The sequence below is a fragment of the Acinonyx jubatus genome, chromosome E2 (assembly GCF_027475565.1).
Source record: "Acinonyx jubatus isolate Ajub_Pintada_27869175 chromosome E2, VMU_Ajub_asm_v1.0, whole genome shotgun sequence".
Lineage (NCBI taxonomy): Eukaryota > Metazoa > Chordata > Mammalia > Carnivora > Felidae > Acinonyx > Acinonyx jubatus.
Window position 1 is genome coordinate 13,526,410 of NC_069396.1, and position 19,243 is coordinate 13,545,652.

At 44.7% G+C, this 19,243-nt stretch overlaps 1 protein-coding gene across 9 annotated transcripts in view; it reads right to left on the minus strand.

Moving 5' to 3' along the window:
* Nucleotides 1–19,243, minus strand: part of HYDIN (HYDIN axonemal central pair apparatus protein) — a 438,409-nt gene that overhangs the window by 138,413 nt on the left and 280,753 nt on the right. For all 9 annotated transcript variants that reach the window (XR_008293813.1, XM_053211099.1, XM_053211098.1 and 6 more), the window contains one exon: nucleotides 15,263–15,576. Coding sequence is in view for 8 of the 9 variants with exons in the window: in XM_053211099.1 (XP_053067074.1) it covers nucleotides 15,263–15,576 (314 nt within the window). In the remaining variant the exon portion in view is untranslated. The remainder of the gene's footprint in view (nucleotides 1–15,262; nucleotides 15,577–19,243) is intronic.

Sequence of the window (19,243 nt, forward strand, 5' to 3'; positions counted from 1 at the left end):
TGAACTTAAAACATAAGAGTAGGAATTTAAAGTGCAGGGAAGAGAAGAGACAAGTGGCCCAAATGGTCAGTTATTGAAATCAACCAAGATTTCTACATCGAAGGAATGTCAGTGTGCCAGGTGGTCCGGCTCCTTATCTAGTTGTATGGCTGGCAAAGTGCCTCTTTGACACGGATGCTTCGGCAAGCAAAACTTAAGTCAGGCACTTGCATTACAAAAAAAAAAAAAAAAAAAAAAGAAAAGAAAAACCAACCACGGGGCAGTCAGAGTTTACACCGCACCTCCACCTCCACCCCACCCCCCCCCCCCCCCCCCCCGCGGTTCCCATTCCCTAAGATCTTGGGAGAAGAGTGCAAAAGCTCTTTTCACTTTCTTTTTTTTTTTAATATGAAATTTATTGTCAAATTGGTTTCCATACAACACCCAGTGCTCATCCCAGCAGGTGCCCTCCTCAATACCTATCACCCACCCTCTCCTCCCTCCCACCCCCCATCAACCCTCAGTTTGTTCTCAGTTTTTAAGAGTCAGTTTCTTACATCAGCCTCCATTTGGCTTATTCCAGGACAGATGTCTCCGGATGACATTACCTTAGATTGAAACCACATCATTCTGGGCTGAGGACCCATGTTGGGCTGGGTGCTGGGAAGCACATTAAAATAAAGGTTCCTGAACCCCATTCTTGAGTAAATTCTGATTTGGCAGGACTCAGAGAGGGCCCAGGAATTAGGTTTTTCACAGCCTTACCAGGTGATTCCAATATGCAGCCAGCTTTCAGACCCATGGTGGGTAGCAATGGCAACAATGTGGCTAAGGACTGGAGCTGATAATTAATATGAGGCTATCACTCAGCCGCACCAGCTAGGGACAGTGCGGATCAGCAGAGGATGATTCAAGGCACTCATTAAATCACCCCAGGTCAGCAGAGATGCCTGGGGAGACTCTGCCAGAGTTGCCCCACACAATAGCACTCTCTCATCCAACATTTGCACACCCCTGGGATGTTGTGCTGAACAGAAAAAAAAAAAAGCATATGGGAATATCTGTAAAGGAAAAATTCAAAGTGGCAGTGTGTCTGTAGACCTGAGGAAAAACAACACCTCGGGTGATAATGATACCTGGACAAGTGGAAGTGAGAGGTCTCTGGAAACAAAGGATACTGGGAAGGCAGCCCCACTGCTAACAGACTCAGCCACAGGGGACAGTGAAACCTCTGTCATAATGAAAGCTTTAATTTATCATTAAAAAAAAAAAAACCTGTTCCAAACAATTGAAATAGAATGTTGGCAGTTTTATTTTTCGATCAGATTTCATTTTAGCCTCAGGAACAGATGATGGCTTTCCCATTATGCTGACCCAAACAGGATTAGAATCAGTTATTTTTAAAAGAGAATATGTAGCAAATAAGGAAAAGCAATGCTGCTCCGGTTCCAGAGCTACCCATATCAGAATCGCTGGAGGACCCAGGAGAGAAACCCTGCCTTTAGCTGTGACAGATCACATGAATGCCACACACCGTCCATCAGCCACACTGGTTTGGGCTCAGCAACTCCCCTCTCATGTTTTATTTTCCACTCCTGGGTGAGTTAGGATCAATACACTTTTTTTTTTTTTTTTGCGTTGCAAATTTAAAAAGTCCACCAGGCTTATTTGCTGTTCTCCCTTCCCTGGAAGTAGGGCTGCATCATAATAACCCACCGCCGCCCCCCAACATGCTTGTGTTTCGGTTAAGATTTTGTGCTTGGTTCAGATGATATTTGGAGATGGAATGGTGTATGCTGGCCACCTGCTGCTGTGAGGTCTCTGGGGGGTGAGGACAGCCTCATAGTAGACATACAATGACTTCTAAATCAATGATTTGCTGGACCTGGAATCCGGGAGTGTCCATACAAAGGGTGAAAACCACCACTGGCTGGGGGAGAAAGGTGTGTTTTGTTTGGCTCTTATGCTGTTTTATTTATTTAAATTATCGACCGTAGCAGTTGCTGTTGGCACACACTGTTTAGATCTCCTTCACCAGGATGACGCACCCCTCACTGGCTGCTGTGGGTGTTGGTTGCATCTTTCTCCAGCTGGCTCCTTGTCAGTTGCCTCCCCTGCCCTGAGCTCCCCAGGAGGTGGTGCCCTCCCTCCCATAGTGTGTGAACAGCAAGCCAGGATGGCTAGATGAGGGTGAGGACTCTGAGTGGGACAAACTCTCAGGCAATTAATACTCTAGAGCTCCCCATGGGCTCAGACAGATCTCCTCGTTTCCCCCCTTGCTCTATCTCATTTTTCTTACTCTCTTACAGTTTTCCCCCCACAGAGAACTCCATCAATAAATCACCTGCCCAAGAATCACCATCTCAGGCTCTGTTTCTAGGGAGACCACTGCAGCATTCTATGATTCCAAAGATAAGAAAGCCAAATCTTGCTTCAAGGGACTCAGAGGCCAGTGGATCAGAGTCAGAGACAAATGCTCCAACAGCAAGACTTGCAGAGTGCACAATGGTTCGGTTCAAGGCCAAGGGGTCAGACGGCCTGGGTTTGAACTCTGGCTTCCCCATTCACACACTATGTGACCTGGGTACTGTGTTAGTGATAGAGCCCTCCTCATCCGATTGAGGCTTAATACATGGAACAGACCCAGCAGGGAGCCTAGGTCATGGTAAATGTCCAGCGCAGGTGAGCTGCTCTTGTGCTGGGGCTGGTGGCAAACACTTTCCTTGTTGGACTTCAGATGAATTCCCTCCCTGCTTCCCTCACTCCCTTCCTCTTACTCCACTCCTCAGAAACCTGCTCCAGATTAGATCAGCCCCTGTTTTCTATTTCTAAATGGAGATTATAATCACTGCTTTACCTCGACTTAAAAGTAGGCAAGCCCCTTTGGGCACAAAGTCCCAGGCACCTTTCCTTATCTATTGCCTGGCTGTGTGGTCTTACACTTGCTGAACCTCCCACACTGGGAAGCAAATGACAAATGGGGGCTGGCTCAGTGCATTCCCTGCCAGATCGTTCCAGTTCTGCCACAGGAGAAAGGGAAACAAACCGCAGACACATACCCATTATGAAAGACAGCTTGGCTTAGCCCTTTGACTGTATTATGTCCCAGAAGGATTCGAACCTGTCACCTGTGCTAAGGGAAAAGTTGGTGGAACATAACTGAGAAGCTGAAACTCAAGTTGCTCAGAACTCAGGGGGTGAAATCATATTTTTATCAAAAGAATTTGCAATTGGAGCTTCTAGAATAGTGGTTCCCCTGCAGCTGTCCATTGGAATCACCTATGGAACTCTAAGAACTGATGCCTGAGCCCCAACTGCAGAGATTCTGATTTACTTGGAATCAAGATATTTAAAAGCTTCCAACATGATTCTAATGTGCTTTCAAGGCTGAGAACCACTGATTACAAAGGTGGTGGCAAGAAGGTAGGGAAAGTAGTGGTAAAACAAGAGCCCTGCTACGGTCCAAATGTTTGTGTCCCTTCAGATTTCATAGGTTGGGATCCTAACCCATGAGGTGATGGTATTAGGAGGAGGGACCTTTGAGAGGTGATCAGGTCATGAGGGCTGAGCCCCCATGACTGGGATTAGTGACCTTCTAAAGGACAGCCCAGACAACTAGCTGGGTCTTTCCACCTGCGAGCACACGGCAAAACACACCATCTGTGAAACACGAAGCAGTTCTCACCAGACACCAAGTCTGTCTGTGCCATCATCTGGACTTCTCAGCCTCCGGAAATGTGAGAGATGGATGTGTGCTGCTTGTACGCCGGCCAATCTCTGCTATTTTGTTACAGCAGTCCAAACAGACTAAAACATGTCCTAATTAAGTAACTGCAGCCAACACTACTCAGCACTTCCTCTCTACCAGGTACCATATTAAACACTTAATAAGGACTGCCTAGCTAAATGTTCACGGCAGCTTAATGAAGCAGGTGTTGTGATGGTCCTCAGTCTTCAGGTGACAAAACTGAAGCTCAGAAAGCAAGTAAGTGGCTGAGATCAGTTAGCCTGGATCCAGAGCTAACACTATCTTAACAGCTTTGCTGGACACTCTACCTCATCAGTAGGGGCTTCTCCTTGGTTACTTCTGCCGTGCCATGCCCATGGCAGTGACTTGCAGGCTTTTTCATTTTAAAAGTAACTGGAACCCACAACATACAATAAAGAACATACAATGTATTGTCTAGAACCTTCCTTTGGACGATGAGGGATCCATCCCAATTGTAATCAAGGTAAGGAGAAGCAAGACACAGTTGACCTTGCCTTGAAGTGACTTCCCACAAAGAGTTTTGCTGCAAGGTGCATAGTGGAGGAATGTGTCCAGAATCTCCTTGAAGCTCTTTTCTGTGAGAAATGGCCACTTCCATAAAAGCTCCAGAAGGTGTCCCCACTGCTACATACTCTTCGAAAGGCTGCACAGGTAGATAGGCTGTGAAATCTCCCTTATAATCAATCAGTTTCAAAGTCCTTTAGAAATACTTTCAAAACAGGATGGTTTTTTCAAGTTAATTTCTTTTAATGTCTGGTCTTCAGTAGCTGTAGCTAGCTTTGGGGGATTTTAATTAATATGAAAACGCAGATAAATCAAATAGACTCTTTTTAAGAATCAGATCACTAAATGAACCAAGCAGACATAACCCTAACTCAGGTTAGGTTCAAATATGCACTGATGCTTTCCACTGATTTCTTTAGAAGCCAGCTTAGCTCACACTGAATATCAACGTGGCTGATGCCCTCCACTGGTATTGGAGGCACTGGGAAGATGCCTTAAAAAGAATGAAAGGTAGCCAGAGTTCTTCTGTAACAACATAAAAGCAGGATGAAAAGTTTCATAACACTCAAAATTGAAATGAAAAAACAGCTCAGTTCATTTCTCTATGGGATAGCAGACACGGTATCTCATGAAACTGTACTGACCCATTGCAAACAGAAGGAGACAATATGATCCTTAATGGTGATCACCTTTAAATTAAATATGAAAAGAGCAAAAGGCCCACCCTCTTCAAAGGTCTCCTTCGAAGGCTTGGCCTTGATCTCTTGCAGGTCCACTACAAAAGCAGGAACTTGTTTCTGGAAGCCTAGACTTGAGAGACGGCCATAGTCCTCCCATCATTCCCAGAAGCGAATCTGACCCCCTGGTCAGGTAAATTAGCTGGCCTATCATAGCAGGAGAGAAGATTCTAGATGGATGGGCTGTGGAAAGCCTGATGAGGGAGGCCCCGGAGGCTTCTAGAGGCATCAGCACGGAGTATAAGCAGGTCAGCTAGAGGCTGACCTCACAGTGTTCTCTTTCACAAAGGGCTTCAAATTTACTAAGAATGTGGTATTTATAATGGATGTGATGCGACATGCATTTTATTATTATAAAATTTGGAAATTTGGCCACAGACATGTACAAAGAAAAGCCACAAGGAGAAGACAGTCATCTCCAAGCCAAGAAGAAGGCCTAGAACAGATTCTTCCCTCACACTCCATAGAAGGAACTAACCCTTTCAACCCTTTGATCTCAGGATTCTAGCTTCCAGAACTTAAAAAAAACAATTTCTGTTGTTTAAGCCTCCCAGTCTGAGGTAAAGTAGCAAACTAGTACATTATAGGAAACTAACATGAACATTCAATGTTCCTTGGAACTTTACCTGTAGGAATTTCTGTTAGCTCATTCATACCTCGAAATTAAAAAATACATATATATACAGGCATTTTAGCTCATCCTATTCCTGGAAGTGGAACTGTTTCCCTGCCATTTAAAAACAAATTCCCTTTTCTTGGTTTAGGTGGCCACTTTCTTCTTTCTCAGCCTTCCTTGCTGAGTCCTCTAATTTTGCCTACTCTTCAAAGTCCCCTTCTTGGTCCTCCTAGAATCAAAGAATGCTGACATGAGAAAGCACATTATCCTAATATCCCCAGCACCTCATCTGCAAAGTGAAAAGAGTAGACTGAGGAAGACAAAACCGCATATCCACCAAACTTCTTACATGTTGTCATTGGACCAAGAAGAACTCAGATTTCCATCTTCCTGTTTGCCATCCCCTAGTCCTGCCAGAAGTTCTTAAATGGACAGAGGCAGCTAAGGGCCAGCCGTAATGCACTGTAAGGAGCTAAGTTTCTATGACAGAGATTCACAAATCTGTTACTTAAAAAAAAATCCATCCCTCAGGTCCTGTTTACTGGAAACTATTTCTGTTGTTGACCTGGTGTCACGCAGCACCTGCTACTCACCAGGTTGTGCTGAAGGAGCCCAATTAATTTTCTATGTTGATTCTTGCTTTATGGCCAGGGAGGGAGGGCGGGAAGGCAAATATTCACGGAGCTTTATTGTAATCTTGTCTGGACCCAGACCCTCTTTCTCCTTCTACCAGCAAATCTGGACTGTTTCTCTTCTCACCCACCAGCACTATCATTTATCTAGTTCCTTGAACTGAAAATTCAGGCACGGACCTTGATATACCCTTCTCTTCCCCCTCATATCCAGCCCCTCAGCAAGTCCCATTCAGTCCTCCTCTAAAATACCTCCCACCTGGCTACTGACCACAGCAGTTCTCAGGTTACTACAGTCCTTGGGACAGCACCCTTATACATTTAGCTGATTTTCTGGATCTCACTCGTCAGTTTCTCCTTTCCATTCTTTCTCCAGAAGCAAACCCAACGGCTACTCCAACTTGACTGCTGTCAAGCTCTGTTGTTACTTCTTGCTCGGGCCAACCTGATTCTTAAAGGCCAAAATGGTATCCTTCAAACAGTTAAAAAGTCTAAGCAAAAGGTTTTAAAGTGAGGTTCTGCAATGATTCTCTGGTTGCGAATGAAGTACGAGAAGGAAGAACCAGCTGAGTTTGGAGCCCTCGCTTCTGAAGCACCGGGAGGTGGCTCGGTCCCACAAGATGCCTCTCCACTTCTCAGCACACGTGTTTTCCCACATATGTCCCTTCAGAGTCTTGGATGGTGAGTGGGGATGAGAGCATGCAAGAATGAATTGGACAAATACTAAACCATGACCACGACCACCTGCCATCACCAGTGGTTTATCAATTTGTAGGGACAGGGAAGGGTCTCATTTATGTCCGCAGAACCCACAGTACCTAGCACAATGTTTGGATGGAGTATTCACAAAAGGCTCATTTAAATGAAAGATGGATATACAGTAATAAAATATAGAGAAAAGTGCGCTTTCATATGTCAGCAGAAGGTAGTGGTTAAGGCAGGGGCTTTGCCGTCAGCACACACGTGGCAGGTTGGATCTGCTGCGTGGGCTCAGTTTCAAGGGGAGATGTTAATACTTAACAGGATTGTTGTAGGACATGAGCTAAGAGACATAATGGGGTTAGAATTGTGCCTGGCACATGATAAGCACACAATTATGGTTATTTTTATGGTCAAAATTACAGAATCTTTCTCTCATGCTCCTAATATTATCTCTTTATTGGAGATATGACCTGACGCCATTGTCTACAGGAGGTAATTCCTATTTCAGACATATTTTGCTCTGGGAAGCTGTTGAAAGCGGTTTTTCTCATAGTAAAGATGTGGATTTGTTCACCGTATTGGTGGTCTAATCCTAACGTTTCAAAGATGCGGACATTATATTTCATGTGAAAAATCAATGCTGCAGAACGAGAAAATGTGAAGGTGCCCATGAAGCTGGTGCCCTGCGCTCCATGGTGACAGGGTGGTGGTGCTGGGAATGGGTGCAAAGGTCTCATCATGAGTTGTTTTCCAATGTCTGAGGGTCCTATCAGCTTATCATGTCCCTGGGGCACTGGTAAGGTCCCTCAAACAGCTTTCCAAGCAGCTGGTGCCTATTTCATAATTAGATGCTCATGTCTTTGGCTTGGGATTTGTAATAGAAGCACACTGTTCTTACCATTGTGCTGGGCATCTTTGCTCTGTGCTACCGGGGATCCAGGCTCCCTTTCTCTGCTCAGGTGCCTTACATTTCCCTCTGGCAATTAGTCTATCTCTAACTTTCAGCCTAGTCCAGGGGCAGCACTGGGTTCCCCAGGCCTTAGTGGAGGGACGGACACGGGAACCAACCAGAGCCAGTGAGCTGTAGCCAAACATTTGCCAGGGCTTATTCAGAGAAAAGCCTCTACCTTTTTCCTCTGGACTTGAACCTGGCATATGAAAGCTGGAGCTGCTGGAGCTTCTAAGTCATCTTGCAACAGTGTGTGCAGAACCTGCCTGAGAATGGAGCCGACACAGCAGAGGACAGAGCGAAGAGACAGTGGGGGAGGTACGAGGCACAGCTGACACTGCCTGACCTTGGGTCGAGCTGTGCCTGAAACCCACACCTAGACACTTTCTGTTACATGAGCCAGTGCGTTCTATTTTTTTATATGTTAGTTTGAGTCATGTTTGCTATAAACTAGAACCAAAACCTCCTTATGGTATTATAAAGTCATCAGTATTGAAAATCCATTTTACCTTTTAAAAAAGCCAATCTGGACTGGCAGAGAGTGAAGAAAGCATGAGAACTTGGTTGACTTGATGGGCATCCTCCACATGTCCCTGTTTGAAGCCCCACAGCCTGGGAACGTTTCCTTATACAGTAAAAGGGACTTTGCAGATGTGAGTAAGTTAAGGTCTTGCGATGGGGGAGATGCATCTGGGTGAGACCCATGATATGATAACAAGGGTCCTTACAAGAAGGCAGCTGAGAGTGATACTACTGCAGAGAATGGAGAAGGGGATGTGGCCATCTCAGTGGAGAGAGAGGTGGGAGGACACTATGCTGTGGGCTTTGAGGAAGGAGGAAGGGGCCAGGAGCCAAGGCATGCCAGGAATGAAGCTCCAGAAGCTGAGAAAGGCAAGAATGGGGACTTTCCTATATTTTCCCTAGAGCCTCTGGAGGGAGTAGAGGGAGCGTGTGGCCCTGTCCACACTTGACTTAGGCCCAGTGAAATGGATTCAGACTCTGGACCTCCAGAACTGGAAGAGAATAAATTCTCGTTGTTTTAAGCCACCCAGTTTACGGTGATTTGTCACGTAATAAGAAACCTAATACGGGGGAGGGGGATGGCCCTCATTCCCACTGGATTCATTCTTTGGGTTGTGAAATCGTCATTTTAGCTCAGACACACACAGGAGAGAGTTAAGGAAGACAGGGACCTGGAGGGGCTTAGAGCCTGACTCGCCATTGTGCCCAAGGCCATTTGTGCCCACTGCTTCTGTTCCCACTCTGGGACTTGTTCTCTGTCACCAGAGTTGTGTTTCCTCTAGTGCCAGGGTTCCATGCTTGCTTGGTTTTATCTCTTATCCAAACTCCTCTGGGAGGTGCAAAAAGAAAAAAATGTGTGAGTGCAGGAACTTAAAGCCTCCTGAGGCCTGCGGGGCCAGTGGGGAACCGAGAGGGAGATTTACAGAAGGGACCAATGCTTAGGCCAGTGAGAGGCACCTGCCACCCTCAGACTTCAGGCTTCAGACCAATTTCGGGAGAAAATGTCTCAGAGCCACCTCTGGGATGCTTCTTCTCCGACATGGCCTGGTATTAACATTTAATTAATGAACATTAACATTAGGCTTCTCAGTTTCCTCCATAAAGGAATGTCTGTAAGAGCCTGGCATTCGCTGAGCATGTGTTACATGACAGGGACCATACCGAGAGCTCTGCAGGTAGGCGAGTCCAAGGTCACATGGGGCAGGCAGCTGAGCGGGAGGCTGCCTCAGAGTCCTCTTGGCCAGGCTGCCAGGCTCTTGGCCAGCACACTGAGCCGCTTGGGACAGCTGGATGCAAGGATACCCAGGGCCTGCCTCCATGCAATCAATAAAGCCGGTTTCCTTTCTAAAGAAAACTGAAGAACCTGGCTGTAGGGAGGAGGGGCGGGGAGGACAAGGAGTTGTGCCGAGCCATCCAGCTTCAGCCTTGGTGGATGCAGCCTGGCGTAGGAAAGGATTTTCTACCTCTTGTCAGAAAGCACCTTCACCTGGTGTCTGAGGGACCAATAGCGCCAAGACTTTAGCGTCCCAGGGAGTGTTTCACTTAGCAGCACTTGGTATGAGGGAATGCAGGAGACAAAGGAACCCTCTGAAAACCCAAAAACAGTCACTAGTTTCATATTTTCCTTTTTATCTCAGAGACATGCACTTTATAGACACATCTCATTTAATCCTCATGACAGCTCTTTTAGGTGTCCATGTTACCTGCATTTATTCATAAACCAGAGCACAGGATCCTGTGGCCAGGAGGACAGAGCCCGGATTCTAACCAGCCATGTTCGACACCACAGCCCAGGACCTCAACTACCACTAACATATCATGTCTTAGAAAAAAAAAAGTTCCAATGAGCCTGGTGGCTCAGTTGGTTGAGCGTCTGACTTAGGCTTAGGTCATGATCTCGCGGTTGGTGAGCTCGAGCCCCGCATGGGGCTTGGGTCAGCACAGAGCCCGCTTCAGATCCCTCTCTCTCTGCCCCTTCCCACCCCTCTCAAAAATAAACATCTAAAAAAAGTTCCATTTTTGAGGCAAAAGAAATTAAAGAATGATGAAGAGACAAATGGAAGCATCCAGAAATGAGGCTTCCCCTACCTTCCCTTCAGTCCTTCCACCCTTGTCTTCCAATCACAATGTTGGACAACTGAGGCTCATCACAGAAAAATCAATGTGAGATCAACACGTGCTCCTTTGTTGCAGGGCTGGGCTCCCTTAGGCCCCTGTATTCAATTTATCTATAATAAGATTTGGAAACAAAAGGGCAAAGCTGTCCTTGGAGACCACTTGGCCACGTGCTGTAAGTCCCAGCATCGCCTCAGCTTTGCGGCCCTGAGCCTGGGCAGAGATACCGGCTGGGCTAGTATCCACCAGGCTCACCCTCTGGCCTCTTAGAGGGTAAGGGCCGCTTCAGGTGCGGGCTGCCCTGTGTGCCCCTTTCACACAGATGTCATGAAGCATCACATTCTCGACCAGCTGAGCAGTCATGTCGAAGAGACAGACCCAAGAAAGGGCACATTCCGGTAGTGCTGGTGGCTTCCTCATGTCACGTGTACAGCCTAGACTGTCATCTACCAAAGTCAGTCTCGAACCCAGTCACGCATCTGAACTCCCATGGATGAGCTGGCTTCTGAGACAATGACTGGCTTTCCTCTTAGGGAGTGCTTTTTTTAGCATACTTGTCCATTTTACTTCTTTCTTTGTTCTTATATGTGACACGAGGGCCAACTTGGAAAAAAAATAAGCTCAAACAAGAGAGATGCTTTAGATGGCCCAGTCAGAATAGCCTGCAAAGTCACGCGCACACACACATGTGTGTATACACGTGTGTGCTCACATGGCTGATGTGTGTGTTGTGACAGGCAGGGATATTGAAAGTGTCTGGGTGTCCTCACATGCTGCCCTAATAGAAGAAAAAGAAAAGCCTCTTTTATCCTTTGTTTCTTTTACTAATGGTAAGGCTTAGGAGAATTCTAATTGGAAAAGAAAGGTTAGTGTTGGTATATCTGATAAAAGTGACCTTTAGCCACTGAATGTCTTATGTTTTCCTGAGGGTCTGCAGAGAAAGCCCATCTGAAGGGCAAGTGGAGTGTTTTTTGGTTTTTTTTTTTTTGCTATCCAAGGTGACATTTATACCTTGAACCTTTTCATTTGACAGGTGCCAAGAAGCTGACAGAAAAGAATCTTTAATCAGTTATGAAATGATTCTCCCTCACCACAAATACCCAGCAGGGAGCAGTTACAAATTAGAAAACATCCTTTGAGGACCTACTCTGTGCTGCCTACTCTGTGCTATGGGCTCTGGGATCCAGAGGTAACAGGACAGATGTGCTCCCTGGCCTCAAGGGTTTAAGAGCCAGCTAGGAAATTGGACACTGAGCCATAATGACAAGTGTGATGTGTCACGAAGGAGATGGGCTACCAGGGCCTATGCCAGGGGAGGTCATGTAGGCAAGGGTCTCAAGAGGGCTTCCCAGGGAAGAACCTGGAGCTGAGACTTGACAAGGGAGCAGGGGCTGGTGAAGTGAGGCATGGAAGGAGCTTCCAGCAGAGACTGTGTGCTCAGATAGGAATGGGCCTGGACAGGAAAGGGGCCAGTGTGGTGAGGGCAGAGTGAAGTGAGAAGAAACTGGGGAGGAACACAGGGAAAGCCCATGCTGAGCCTTGCTGAACACAGTAAGTATTCCGTACTTCATCCTAAGAAGCATGGGTGCTGTTGAAGGCTGAAAACCAGAGCAGTGACATGTTCATCACTTGGCTACTGGCTGGATGATAGAGTCCAGTTAGGGACATCAAAATGGTCCAGGCAAGAGAGGATGGTGACCTGAACTAGGATAATCATCATGGAATGGGAATGAGGGGGTTATAGAAGGCAGAATAGGTAGAACTTGGTGATGGCTTTGATGGGTGAGGTCAGGGAGAGGAAGGAATCTGGATTCCTCTCAGGACAGTGATGTCATTCACAGGGGTGGGGGACCCTGGAGGAAAGGCAGGGAAGGGGCAGGTGGGGAGCCTGAGTTTGGCATGGGACACGTTGGACACAAGTCACATGGGAAACATCCAAGAGATGAAGAATGAGACGCCCTCGGGACTCAGCAGAGGGTCTAGGCGGAGACGGTTGGAAGCCTCAGGTGCCGGCACTAACTGCCACTGCACGGAGAGCAGGGGCCCAGGATGGAGCCCTGCAACCTACACACACTCAGTGCACCTGCTGCCGTCCCAGGGCTGAGAAGGAGGGAAAGGTCGAGGGGATAAGCAGGAAAGCAGGAGAATACAGTGGTATTCAAAGGAAGAAAGGCAAGGGTTTCGGAAGGAGGGATTGCGTAGCCATGTTGAATGAGGCTAAGAGTTATCTTCCTGGAAAAAAAAAAAGGCAGACTTTTTTGCCTCTTGATTACAAATCTTCCTGCTGTTTCCAAGAGTCTAAACTCCTTATCCCAGCACCAGGCCTCTCACACATGACTGCCAACCTGCATCCAAGAATTCTCCCTGGCTTCTCCCTCACCAGTGAAGCCTGTGCTGTGGCCACGCTGATGGGGCCTCTGTGGACACTGGTAGATGTGTGTCATTTGCCTCTCCAGCATTCATTCTCTCATATGTCAGTTTTTGTTTGGAGATCTGCCCCCTCCCACCCCATTCAGTCCATGGGGCGCTGAGGTCACCACGGCAGCCCTTGGTGTGGGGCATGTGGCCAGGCTAATGCTGATCAGTGCTTCACCCTCCATTGAGTGACTGACTTGGGGAGGGGACAGGAAATGTGACTGAGCTGGTCCGATCACAGTGAATCTCAAGACAGTTCATGTACAAAGGCTAATGTTCCTTTCCCAGAGCTCAGATCTGCGAGGATGTGGCCCCAGGAGAGCTGGCAGCCATGTGGGAACCATGGGAGAAAAGCTGACCCAAAAACTTGGCTTTAACACATGAAAGCAAAGCTAAGAGATGGAGCTTTAAGCTGGGCCAGAAGCCAGAGTGAGTCTGGACTTTTGAGTTGTAGGACCCAGTGAATGTCTTTTCCTTTTCATTTTTGTTGAGGGTCATGTTTCCTGTCACTTGCAACGGAATAGAATCCACGAATCCTAACTGATATAAATATGCTGTTCCTGTTACTTAGAATGTTTCCCTGTTGCCCCATCTGAGACATTTAACTGTGCTTCTCAGCGCAGCCTTCTTGGATTCTTCTGAGCTCTCATCCCTACCTCTGTCCTTCCTCAGAGCCTGGCATTAACACATGTTCCCTGTGATTCCCCAATAGCCTCAGGCCAGGGACAACGTCTCATTCAGTGTTATATCCCTGATGCCTCGTACGTCGTCCGGGGCATAAGAGTCACTTACTGGATGCTTTCTGAATGACTCTTGGAATGAATGAATGAGTGAACAAATGAATTATAAGCAAAAGTTCAATATCAAGATACAGGAAGATACTGAAGAAAGGGGGAAAAATGGTTAAATAAATGCTTAACACAATGAAAAATTAAGTGCATCCTCTCCAGTCCTGGCTAAGTCCATTTTCAAAATGCCATTATTTTAATTATGGAAATGGCCTCTCAAAAATGAAAACATGTCCCTTGTGCCTCGGTAGAATAAACCCATGTAGCTATGTTACATCAGAATAACTTCAGAGAATCTGGTATTCGAAGCTCATTAGGTCAGGTTGGCTGATTTTACCCCAAACCTAAACAGTACTCGGCACCTAACGAGCAGGCTCTGTCATTCAGGCCCAGGCCCGCCTCCAGTGCCATGCTGGGTCATCATTAGATGTCTATGGAAGACAACTAGAGCAAGCCGCTGTTACTGTGGAAACAAGCCAGGGAAGGGAAAAGCTGGCTGTCATATACAAGATGAAGGTTGCATATGGGAGGTACCGACAACCCAAGGAAACAACATGAGGCTTCCCTATGCAGAGTGGCAGCTCGGCATTCAGGTACTGAACCCAGAGCTGTCCAAACATCCAGTAAGGAGACACAGAGGAGCCTGAATGTCCTGCTTGTGAACAAGACTTCAGACTCAGATGAAAATGTTACTAAGGCTTGACTAAAACAGCCTGTTTATATGTTTTTTAAGGAGTGTTCTCCAAATTAAGTTTGGATTTAGCTTCTAAATGAACAGAGACACTTCTAAATCCAAATATTGTGAACACAGCTTTCCTCTTTCTGCATTCACCACCTCCCACTATTTTGTACATATGTATACATCTGTATATATATGTATCGTTTAGAATGAAACCCACCAAGGGGCACCTGGGTGGCTCAGTCGGTTAAGTGCCCAACTTCAGGTCATGATCTCATGGTTCATGAGTTTGAGCCCCGCGTCAGGCTCTGTGCTAACAGCTCGGAGCCTGGAGCCTGCTTTGGATTCTGTCTCTCCCTCTCTCTCTGCCCCTCCACCACTCACACTCTTTCTCTGTCTCTGAAAAATGAATAAATGTTAAAAAAAAAAAGTTAAAAAGAAAAAGAATGAAACCCACCAAGATAGGCAGAATGTGGAGCTCCGTGCAGCATTTACTCAATGTATCATCATATTCAATCCGTGCTTTGGGTTTGAAATGCTTAAGACTTCATTTTTTTAGTGACACATTTCTAATGATCCAACCACTAGATTCAAAATTAAAGCAGGCTTACGAATACTGCTTTGCTAATCTGGTGGTAATTGGGGCTTTCAAAGATGTTTTAGCTGCTCTTCCTGTTTGAAAATCTAGGATGAACCACGATTTGAGACCCTTTGTTCTTTCTGCCAATAATTAGTTGCCAGAACTGAACACCATGAAAGACCAGTACACAGAATCTGGGAAACCCAGTACAAAGCCCAAAGGAGAGAAATGGGAACTGCAGAAAAGAGCTATGAGGGGCAGACAGGCTGGGGTACCTTATCTGATTTTCCTCGTTGTCTACCAGGAAGAACCAGCGGAACTTCACAACCAAGGAGCTGCAATTGGTGATAGTTATATATCGGATCACCTCTGTATCATTCAGGATGCAGCCAAAATCCAGCTCCATGGTCTCAAAGCTGAGGTTGGGGTAGTTCACTTCTCCACGCAGTCTCAGGCTGTCTACTTGAGGGTGCTCTACATACTTGATTGCTAGAATTTCTTCTGCTACCCAATTGTTCAAGTCATTTCTATAGGAAGGGTCAAATTTGACCAGCAAGTTTTTTTCTCCATCAATCTCCAGTTTGATAGGCTACAAATAAGACAATTGGCAATTACCAACCTATACGATGCATTTTCAACCTGCTCCGTGGAACAGGAAAACCAAAGTTATTTATACATATTTATGGAAATACACACATACAGATGCACGTATCAGTACAAATAGATTAGTATGAAATACATACATAGCCACATTTCTTTTGTCCATAATTATGTATTCACACTTAAACATAATTAAATAGCTGGTATATCTAAATCCATATGGATATCTACACTATATCGATAACTATGGATATTTTGTATACATATATGCACACACATCTTTTATTGGTTGAACATGAAAGCAAGGAAAATCTGGATGGGAATCATTTGAAGGAAGAGATTTTATTTTATTTTATTATTATTTTTTTCATTTGTTGAGGAATCAAGATACCATTGCATGATTAGATTTAAATTTAATCTTAAAAATTAACCTGAAAATTTCTTTATTTGATTAGACACGTATCTAAATTATAACCAGGAAATGCAAATAATATTTCCATATATTACTGATAGACTAGAATTCTAAATTATTACAACATTGAAACAGGTTTCTTTAGACTATATGTTTTCACTTACTTTTTTTTTTTAATATAATTTATTGTCAAATTGGCTTTCATACAGCACCCAGTGCTCATCCCAACAAGTGCCCTCCTCAATGCCCATCACCCACTTTCCCCTCTCCCCAACCCCCATCAACCCTCAGTTTGTTCTGAAGGAAGAGATTTTAATAATAGTTGTGAGGTTATAAGGATTGCGAGTTGCAAAAGCGAAAGTCTGCAATGAATAACTTATAAAATATTCTTAACTGAATATAAATTAGATTGTAAAATGCTCTTCCTAAACAAGTGGGAAACATTCGTGGCTTAAGAAACTTTCAAAAGGCTTTCTAAAGCCCTAGGGGAGGGGCTCTGTAGAGGGTGACCCAGAAAAGGATGGATTAGGCAATTTAATTTCTTTTCTAATGCCTGCAATTCTAACTCTTAAGCACAGTGTTATTTACTTTCTGCTGTCTTCTATTCAACTTAAAATGACACTCCTGGAAGCTTGACAGAGTTTATTCAGTAGATTATGTTTATTCTTTTCTCTCTTTGATTCAAATCCCCGTGTGTTTCTGGATGTCAAGGCCACTGGAATACCTTACCATAGAAAGCCTGGCTATGAGTTAGCTTTTTTAGGAATTGCTCAATTCCCACAGTTAATCCACAGGAAAGCCACCTCCTGGTTTTGCAGAAAGTGCCCTGAGGCAGTTGGGAGGCATGCACACAGGGATGAGTCTTTCAGAGAGTACTTCCCTCTCTGCTGAGTTTTCAGGTTCAGGTATTTAACTGTGCACTTCAGTGACATGATTAGATGGTTTCTGTTGATAAAGCCAATCACCTGATTCAAGAATCAGAGAGAGGGCAATGACTCCTCAGGCAGCTAATCCCATCTGAAAGTGTGGCCTGTGCTTGTACAGGTGGCTTGGCAGAATTTAGAACCCATTCTTGCAGACGGTAACACGTGGTATTGCAATGCCTGGTATTTAAATATCTTTGAAGATTGAGTTAAACATTTCCCCCCTTTGTTGTTTTGTAGAAATGATACACATCCACAAAAATTCACATTATATATAAAAGCATGAGGAGAAGAAATTAAAAACTCATCCAAAATTTCACCATATATTATTTCTCAGAGTTAACATTTTGTAAGCATGAGTCCAGACATAATGGATGGATAAATAACATTTTTACAAAAATGAAATTAAACTAATTTATTTTTTAAATGTTTGATTTTTTTCTCAAAAAAAAAAAACCACTTGAAAAAATATTCTTACACAAGAGATAATAATCCTAAAACCATAACTCTGGAGCCAGACTTCTTGGGTCAAAATCCAGTCTCTGTCATTTACCAGCTCTGTGAATGTCAGCAACACTGCTTAGCCTTCCTAGCCCTGGGTGATTCTCTCTCTCAAAACTCTGTAGCCATTGCTGCATTGTCATCTGGCACTAAGTATTACGGTGGAGAAGTCGAAGTTAGTCTAAACTCTTCCCTTGATGGATCGGTCCCTTCTTTTCTGCATAGAGGCCATAGAATTTTTGGATTACCAATAAGACCAGTAATTTCACCAAGATATGACTCACTGTTGGATATTCCATAACATTTTGTCCCAAGACAAGGTATGGCGTTGCTTTTAAAAATCTAAGCCTCTTATCCAAGCCAAATAGTTCCCTGCCCCTGAGGCACCAGGGTTACAAGTGTATTGCTTATCCTTGTGGAGATAATGTATGGATAAAAAAAAAACACATTCATATATGTATTTAAAATTTTTGTATACACATGATAGTACACTGTGCACTCTTGTTCTGCAGTTTGCTTTTTTCACTGGGAGATCACTCAGTGCATGTGGAGCTGCATTTTATTCCATCATATAATTCGCCATCATTGATTTAACCAATCTCCTACTGATGGATATTGGCTCCCAATCTTTGGCTCTTATAATCACTGTTACAATGAATACCCTTGTCTATATGTTGAATATTGTGTCTATATCTGAAGGGTAAATTTCTAGCAGAAGAATAACTCGGTCAAAGGGTATGGACATTTGAAATTTTGATAGCTGTAGCCATATTGCCTTCCAATGTATACTTCCCCAACACTGTGGGGGTGCCTATTTCTACATGCCCCTCCAACACAGAGCACTATCGAATTTTTGCTCTTTGCCAATCTGATAGGAAAATTAATTTGCATCTCTTCTAATGTGATTAAAGTTGAACACATTTTCATATATTTAAGAGACATTTTATTTTTCTTTCTGTGAACTATATTCATTTCCTTTGCCTATTTTTCTATTGGTGTTTTCCTATTGATTTGTAAAAGCTCTTTATTTATTTTTAAATATTTATTTATTTTTGAGGACAGAGAGAGAGAGAGAGAGAGAGAGAGAGAGAGAGAGTGGGGGAGGGGCAGAGAGAGAGGGAGACAGAATCTGAAGTAGGCACTAGGCTCTGAGCCCAGTGCAGGACTTGAACTCACAAACTGTGAGATCATGACCTAAGCCGATGTCAGACACTCAACAGACTGAGCCACCCAGGTGCCCCAAAGCTCTTTATTTTTTAAACTATATGTATGCTTTTATTAAAGTTACACATGCAAATAATATGAAAGGCCCAACTGTGCTAGCAGAATTATTACAGGAAGCAATAGTTCCTGACCCAACCAGGGATCCTAACAGTCCAGAGACCACCATCAATTTGTGTAGTAGGACTGGTCTACAGAACAGCTTCCTTGGGCAGAGAAGGGGCGATCAGTTGGTGGACATACCCCAGACACCAGTTATTATCCTGGAGGGCTAAAATCACACTAGAAACACTGAAGTTCCCCTGGCACTTTGATCCATTTCTCTGGGAAGAGCACTTATCTTTAGATCTGGGGATAAAAGCCAGCTGCCCATGTTTTTTGTGTGTGGGGTCAGGTGGGACAGCTGTCTAGTACACATGGAATCTCTCTATTTTCAGTGTTCTCCTCACACTTGTTGCCTCCGAGCCCATGCTACTCAGCTTGAACGACTCTCATGTCTCTGCGGTCTCACAGGAGAAATTTCTAGAATGCTGGTTTTTGTGCCCGTGCCCTTTTGGTCAACCCACTCCATCCTCATTCTGTCTTCTAGAATTTGTTTA